General features: G+C 42.4%; 1 protein-coding gene across 1 annotated transcript; it reads left to right on the top strand.

The window, feature by feature from the left end:
* The first annotated feature begins 918 nt into the window (after positions 1-918).
* On the top strand, positions 919-4,466 carry LOC124288035. The gene is made up of 4 exons (XM_046724597.1): positions 919-1,008; positions 1,824-1,894; positions 3,081-3,243; positions 4,380-4,466. Exons 2-4 carry the CDS (start codon positions 1,834-1,836, stop codon positions 4,414-4,416), a joined length of 261 nt encoding a protein of 86 aa, XP_046580553.1. The 5' UTR covers positions 919-1,008; positions 1,824-1,833; the 3' UTR covers positions 4,417-4,466.
* Positions 4,467-8,619: the final 4,153 nt, after the last annotated feature.

Here is an 8,619-nt window from a genome sequence, read left to right as displayed (position 1 = left end):
ATGTATGTGATACCTGGGCGGACCTACATAATCAGTACGTGAAGAGACAGAATGTATGTGATACCTGGGCGGACCTACATAATCAGTACGTGAAGAGACAGAATGTATGTGATACCTGGGCGGACCTACATAATCAGTACGTGAAGAGACAGATGGTGAGATGCTAAATGTATAAATCTCTGGACATCACCGAAGACAAGCGACGCAAATAATAAAAAATAATCGCATTAATTATTTCCCTAAAAGCTGAGTCCGTTGTACGACTCAAAGTGAATGAGTGAGTTTGGTTTTAGCAATATTCCAGCAATATCACGATGGGGACACCAGAAATTGGCTTCACACATTGTACCCGTGCAGGGAATCGAACCCGGGTCTTCGACGTGACGAGAGAACGCTTTAACCGCTAGGCTACCCCACCACCCCTACGATTCCAAGCATGCCTCAAGGACGTGAATCACTATCAGATAATGATTAGAACAAATGAGGATGGGAAAGAGTGAGCGTATCATGGAAAAACATCTAGTTAGATAACATTTTAACGACACTTCCGAATTTCCCATAGCACCTGCAGGAGTAGCTAACGAGGACACGAGTGATATTCTCTACAGTAATGTTACATATTGTCACTGGCATTGTAATTTGGAATCAGGATTACACATGTAATAGAATTCACAGAAAATGTTATTAAAATAACAGCGGCCTGTCTCTCAACATCAACGTCCTTCAACGTTGGTTGAATGTAATCCATGGTTCTAGCAACGTTGCACAGTGTGATTAAATCGTGACTGGGTGGTCTGACGTGGACGTTCACCCTTCCGCTGCACTATCTGACACTGACCTCTCGTGCTCACAAAACACGTAGACGTATGTTGCATAGATATGCAAATTGGCTGACAGACTACGTCCTATTTAAATATTGGAATTAGGATGGGCAAGGTTATCTTGGAGTGGAACCTATATAAGTCGCCCTCAGCTCCGACTCTGTCTCCAGCGTCGTCTACTACTACGGTAAGTTGCAACCATTCACATGTCAGTGTTTTGCAGTGGGTAGCCTAGTGGATACACCAGTCCGATGGTCTCGGGTTCGGGTTCCATTCCCATGATGGGTACAAAGTGCTAGGCCTATTTTTGCAAGATTGGTCAATTGGATATTGCTGGAATAGTGGTCAAAACGGCGTCAAATTTTACTCATAACTGAATGAAAAATTCACAGCGACCATTGTTCTCCAGTAGATGTCTGTATGGCAGTCAGGTTATGTATAATATAATATGTATAGTGATTGTAAATATTTGTTCGAAGCGTAGAGAACACATTTCTTCTTAACACTACCAGAAGCCATACTGTGTATTATCAGTGGGTAAAGGGGCCAGTAGGCTAGCCCAATGGTTAAAACATCCGCTCGTCACACTGAAGATCTGGGTTCGATTCCACGCATGGGTACAATGTGTGAATCTCATTTCTAGTCTCCCACGCAGTGACATTGCTGGAATATTGCTAAAGCGGCATAAAATCATACTCACTCACTCACTCACACAATGACTACAGCAGCATACGCCTGTACGGGAGCACCATTCCCTTAGATCTGCCACCTGTGTACTTCGCTGTATTATTCACCTTATTTACATGCGTTCTGTCTTTTTGTCTAAATAAGCAACATGGGCAGAGCTTTCGAAACGAGTTAGTGAAAGAAATGAAGATTATGTAGTCAAGGAGGTCTCATTATATTCACCCACTCATCTAGCAATCTATGAATTATACAGTTAGGAAGACCCATTTGGTGAGTAGTCGAGTCAGACTGATGTGACACTCTCTGTACATTCAGATCAGCAGCCATGAAATTCGCCCTTCTCATCCTCGTGCTCCTGCCCCTGGTTTACTGTGACCTGGTCGACCGTGAGTATAACACGTCCTCTCATTGGACAGTATCAACCAACACCCGCCCTCATTGGCCGGCTTCAAACATGCTTCCTTGGTTACCTTATAGTGTGACTTCATCGATCGTGATTCTTATGTAACATATCCTCTCACTGGATAATATCAACCAGCATCCGCTCTCATTGGCTGGCTTCAAACATGGTTCCTCGTACTGTCACTCTAGCAACCGTGATTATGATATAACAAATCCTACGATTGGATAATATCCACCAACACTTGCTCTCATTGGGTGGCATAATGTGACGCATGTTTCTCCTTTGTGAGTGTCTTAAAACAACATCTGCTCATCCTATGTAACCTACAACCCCAATGGCTTGTGTCACACTTACTGGCTCGTGAAACGCTTGCTCTCATTGGCTAGTGACGACAATGTCTAGTCTGGTTATGTAGCGTAACCACTCATTGGCTCGCTAGTGATATTATGCGCATCCTCTCACTGGTTTGTATTTCATAATGTTTACTCTTACTGGCCAACATGAAACACTTCTCATTGACCACCGCAATGGGATTCCTGCTCTGTCGAAATGAATGATCTCATCTTCGGTAAACCAGATGTGCATGGTTGTCACCAAGAAGCTCAACCACCTTTATAAATCTAGCTGACTGTCCGTTTGAAATGTCAAGGAAAGAGAAGACAAATTATGATATTTATAGGTGTATATGTCTCTATTGATAGCTGCCTTTGCTTCAGAAATACAACTTGACGTTATTCGGTATATTCATTGTATATGTTCTTTGTAATTTACTGTGAAAGATGTTTGGATTTCAAAGTAATATAGGGGCGACGGTGTAGCCTAGTGGTTAAAGCGTTGGCTCGTCACGCCGAATACCCGGGTTCGATTCTCCACATGGGTACAATGTGTGAAGCCCATTTCGGATGTCCCCCACCGTGATATTGCTGGAATATTGCTAAAAGCGGCGTAAAACCAGACTCACTCACTCTAAGTAGTATAAGGCTTTTAGACTTCTTATGCACAGTAATATGTACTTTAGAGGAAAGGATCCACTGGTGTCATTTTTGTACATCCATAACATTTTACCCCTCTGGAACAAGTTAGGTCTTTCAAAACTGCCGTATGTAACCGTATGTAATGAAACCTTCATATTCAATACACATTTGTGTGTGGCGTGTGTTTATATTCAGAGTTCAAACACTTGTTTGACTTGGGAGAGCTTAAGTCCGTTGTCCAGAAGATTGCTGACACCGTTGGATCTGACGCCACCGAGGTCGTCTGTGAGAATGAGTGCACCGCCATCCTGCACAACAATGCGCTTCTCACCAGCGGTTGCGACCTCATCTGCAAGTCGTGAGTGAATTCTCATCCTTAGGAAAGTGGTTTAGCCTAATGGTTAACGCGTTTGCCCGTCATGCTGAAAACATTGGTTCGTTTCCACACATGGGTATGAAGCCCATTTTGCCGCCCTCATTTTGCATAAATATTGCAAAAAGCGGCATAAGGCTACTGCCAAACTCTATTTTTGTAATTATTTTCATTTCTCTTGTTGAATCCATCGTGAAGTTTTGCACCGTCTCGGCCTGGACTGACTAAATCTTTGAATTCGACCTTGTGGAATTCTGACCCATTCCACTTGCAATGCCTGCGGCAGTTTCAAACGTCATGGCATTGAAGCAGAACGCGTGGTTCATATGGTCACTCAACCACGTCGCCAGTTTTGTAGATTCCAGGATCGAACGTTATTGTCGCGATATTGCAGACATATTAAGGAAAGCGATACAAGCCTATATCCAATATCTTTACAGTATTCAACAATGTGTTGGACAGTGTTCTCATTTCCCTTGCCGAATCCGCCGCGAAGGTTCCGGGTGGAATTGGCCCCCCGTATAGTATCGTTTGATGGATTGGATGGATGGATCTCTCTCTCTCTTTCTATCTATCTCTCTCTCTCCCACTATCTCTCTATTTCTCTCTCCCTCTATTTCTCTATTTTCCCCCTCTCTCTCCCTCCCTCTATTTCTCTCTCACTCACTCACCCTCTCCCTTCCTCTATTTCTCTCTCCCCCTATTTCTCTCTCCCACTATCTCTCTATTTCTCTCTCCCTCTATTTCTCTATTTCCCCCCCTCTCTCTCTCCCTCTATTTCTCTCTCTCTCACTCACTCTCTCTCTCTGACCCTTCATTCCTGATATCAACCACTGGTTTGCCTTGTCGATACTCGAACACACCATTGTTAAAATACTAACTCAGCATGGTCACCCATGAAGATCCGGATTAGAACTGATTTTCAGTAACCCATGCCTGTTGTAAGAGGCGACTAACGGGATCGAGTGGTGAGGCTCGCTGGCTTGGTTGACACATGTCATCGTATCCCAATTGCGTAGATCGATGCTCATGCTGTTGATCACTGGATTTTCTGGTCCAGACTTCACCAAGTTACATGATATATGACTTTATATATTTACACTCCTCTATATTGTTTCCAGCTTCCAGTCCCTTGTTCAGCGGTTCCACATCGCCTAGACAGAGTGATGTAAAAGACGAATCGGGAAATAAATGTCAGGATATCTGAATGTTGCCGTTTTTCATGAAAAAAAGAACGCCGAGAAAATGAAATTTTCTTTCGTTTCAAGGCAAACCGTATGTCTTTTTGCCTTTGATGAAGGTTTACCTGCTGAAATTCAAAGTGAACTCAATGATCAGGAATTTTTGAAACGTTTGAGAGATTTTTCCTGTGTGTCATTCCAAGTTTTTTAACCTTTTCAAAAGACAAATGATGATTACCCACAACACATTTACATGTACACTCCAAGACAACATTTATCGTGACTTACAAAAACAAACAGAATCAGTGTTAAACGTTTACTGTCGTGAATGAAATGTTTTACATGGAAAGAGAAATATGTGCGTCTGGCATATGCAAAAGCACGTTCACAGGTCAGGCGAGAGGGTCTACCTTGTGCATTGACGTAGGCCTGGCACCTTCGTCTTACTGAGGCCACTAAACTTGATAAAAGTCATTCTATATCCAAGGTAGAATTTGGCAGTTTCTGCAGCGTTGTGGTTAAATGGTTAAGGCGTTCACTCCTCCAGCCACAGACCCATGTTCAATGCCCTGAAGTGTTAAAATACAATTGCTAAAAGCGATGTAAATGCTGAACCATTCACCATTTTGGATTTGTCTGTCAAACGAAAGTTTTTATAATCTAGCGACATTTAAACTACAGGGTTAAACATACCATAGTTGTTCTACTTACATAATATTTTTACGACACTCCCGAATTTCCCACAGTACCTGCAACAGTTTCTAACGAGAACTCATGCGATATTCTCTATAGTAATGTTACACGTAGTGAACTACACGTCACTGACGTAGACTGGAACCAGGATTGCTCCTGTAATACAAATTCAGATAATGGTATAAAAATAACAATGGACTGTCTCTCAACATTAATGTCCTTTAAAAAAAACCCTGAAAATTGGATGAATGAGATGTTGGTTGAATGTAATCCATGGTTCCAGCAACGTTGCACAGTTTGATTAAATCGTGACTGGGTGGTCTGACCTTCTGCTGCATTATCTGACCCCTCGTGCCCAAAATGCAAGTATGTTGCATATGCAAATTGACTGACAGACCAAGTTCTGTTTAAATATTGGAATTAGGATGGGCAAGGTTATCTTGGAGGTGGAACCTATAAAAGTCGCCCTCAACTCCCACTCTGTCTCCAGCGTCGTCTACTACTACGGTAAGTTGCAACCATTCACATGTCAGTGTCTTGCAGTGGGTAGCCTAGTGGTTGACCAGTCCGATGGTCTCACGAGAGGTTCGGTTTCGATTCCAAAAATGGGTACAAAGTGTTAGGCCCATTTTTTGTAGGTTTGAGTTTGAGTTTGGCTTTACGTCACATCGGCATTATTCCAGCCATATAGTGACGAGATCAAGTCTGCTTTCATAAACATTTTAAGTACGAAGTCCAAATGAGTTTTATTTTTAAAAAGATATATATTCACTACATTATTATTTAAAAACAGAAAATGTCATAGCACCAAATTCAAAAGCAATCAATTAGTTATTCACATTACATAGTTACAATTTATAATACAGGTCAACTTCCTTCAGGTAGTTAACAATGAGATGCCCGCTGACGCGGGAAAACAGATCTTTAAGATTTCTCGCATCAAAATGTGAATCCCTTGCAGTCGAAAAGTCCACACCGTCAAGTAGAATATGCTTGAGGGTGAACACTTCATCGCAAGAGACACACATGGGAGGTCCATCCCTCATTTGATTTTAGCAGATAGTAATGAGTACAGCGACTATGTCCAATACGACATCGTCATAAAATTACGTCATCGAGTCACACCGATGTGACACTCTGTACATTCAGATCAGCAGCCATGAAATTCGCCCTTCTGATCCTCGTGCTCCTGCCTCTGGTTTGTGGCCTGATCGACCGTGAGTATAACACGTCCTCTCATTGGACAATATCAACCAACACCCGCCCTCATTGGCTGGCTTCAAATATGCTTCCTTGGTTACCTTATATTGTGACTTGATCGATCGTGAATCTTATCCTCGCATTTGATAATATCAACCCGCTCCAAGGTTTGTTATGCACAGTTATGTCCCTTCCGCTGGTGTCATACTTTGCATTTATTACTCGCCCGTGTAAAATACTACAGTGATATATGTTTACGACAATATTACACTAGTGTAATAAGGCTACACGTATGACGTCATAATGGTTTGCAGTTATGACGTCACAATGCTAATACCTCTGTCACAATGGTATAAGACCTTGCTTGACTCGTGGACAGCTGCGAGTCATTACACTGTAGGCAGTTTCTATCAATATATGTTGCAGAGTAATATACAGAATACTAAACTCGCTTCCGTGAAATAACATATTTATTAAACACGTGAAAGATATTTTGTGCAGTATTCAAACGCATTGTAATGAAACCTTCATATTTAGTTATGAGTTATTTGTGTTTCTAAGATGCCTAGCGGTTAGAACAATCGAAAAAAAAATACATTATCAGACAATAAAGGTATAGTTTTTTGATGACGTAAGAATTGAATGACGTTATCCTGTCACTGCGCCATTCTAGTGTGCCCCCTCGTAATCGAACCATTTTACATTACGTCACAATGTAAGCGACGTCACGATGCATGTCAGTTGTCATCGCCTCGTACGGCCTCCTACAGTAAACTACACCGTTGCATCCAGTTTCTTGGTTTGCTGTTGCTTCACGCAGCTAACATCACTGGTGGAAACATTACGTTTATGTTTTTCGACGGTTGAAATGTGTCATTTCGACTCGCAAGTTTTCAGCGACACGGTAACGTTCGTAATGTTTACATTCCCACAATGCAATTGTGGAATGTCGCTTGACTACTCAACTTCCTCTGGATGTACTGATCTAAACTTACGCTGGTAGTAGAAATGCAACGTTCATATTGCCCCATATGGTTTACGTTCATGACAGATGTAATTAAAATAATTCAGAGAAGATATTTAATCCGAACGTAAACCGTCATCAAACTGTTATCATTTGTTTTTTTCTGGTAACGTTCGTCTTAACGTGGGGGGGCAGACACATCAATAGAACAGCGCGCCAGTTAGCCCTGTGCGAGGATTCTTAATTTAGGTCACCGACACCGTCGTTTGTTTTCTGCCTTAAATTAATCGTAATTATCTTTAGAAAGTATTAAATTTGGCATCTTAGAAAAGAAATGGTGGTAGAGCGAAGTGTATTTCTTAATTATATTCAGCGGTGAGCATGCCCTATACACTGCCGCTCGATCCGATGTCCGTTGTCCGTAAGATTGTTGACACCGTGGGACCTAACGCCAGCGAGGTCGTCTGTGAGAATGAGTGCAACGCCATCCTGCACAACAATGCGCTTCTCACCAGCGGTTGCGACCTCATCTGCAAATCGTGAGTGGATTCTCCCTAGGGCAGTGGTTTAGTCTTATGGTTAAAGCGTTTGCCCGTCCCGAAGAAAACATTGTTTCGTTTCCTTACATGGGTATGAAGCCCAATCCTGGACTGACTAAGTCTTTTGAATTCGACCTTGTGGAATTATGGCCCATTCCTCTTGCAATGCCTGGGTTCATATGGTCATTCAACCACGTCGCCAGTCTTGTAGATTGCGGAAAGCGGAATTGGCCCCCTGTATATTATCTTTTGCTGGATTGGACTAACCCCCCCCCCCCCTCTCTCTCTCTCTCTCTGTCTCTCTCTGTCTCTCTCTCTCTCTCTCTCTCTCTCTCTCTCTCTCTCTCTCTCTCTCTCTCTCTCCCTCCTCTCTCTCTCTCTCTCTCTCTCTCTCTCTCTCTCTCTCTCTCTCTCTCTCTCTCTCTCTTTCTATCTCTCTCTCTCTCTCTCTCAATTATATACAGACCGCCACCATTGGCTGGAATATTGTTGAGTGCGGTGTAAAACTAGACTCACTCACTCACTCAACATGGTCACAAACGCCATAATATGACCGCCTTTCTCAAAAGAACGGAAGCCATTCACCAAGTTACATGACCGAGTCGATTGTCACCAAGTTATATGATATGAGACTGTATCTATTTACACTTTTCTCTATTTGTTCCAGACTCCTGTCCCTTGTCAAGCAGTTCAACATCGTCTAGAAAGAGTGATGTAAAATACTAATCAGGAAATACACGTGTTTCTCGACATCAGAATGCCGTTTTTCATGAAAATAGTAGCG

This window comes from Haliotis rubra, unplaced genomic scaffold (genome assembly GCF_003918875.1).
Source record: "Haliotis rubra isolate DU_JTF1 unplaced genomic scaffold, ASM391887v1 Scf41, whole genome shotgun sequence".
Taxonomy (NCBI): domain Eukaryota; kingdom Metazoa; phylum Mollusca; class Gastropoda; order Lepetellida; family Haliotidae; genus Haliotis; species Haliotis rubra.
The sequence above is the reverse complement of the archived record's forward strand: the minus strand, read 5'-3'. Positions and strand labels throughout refer to the sequence as shown.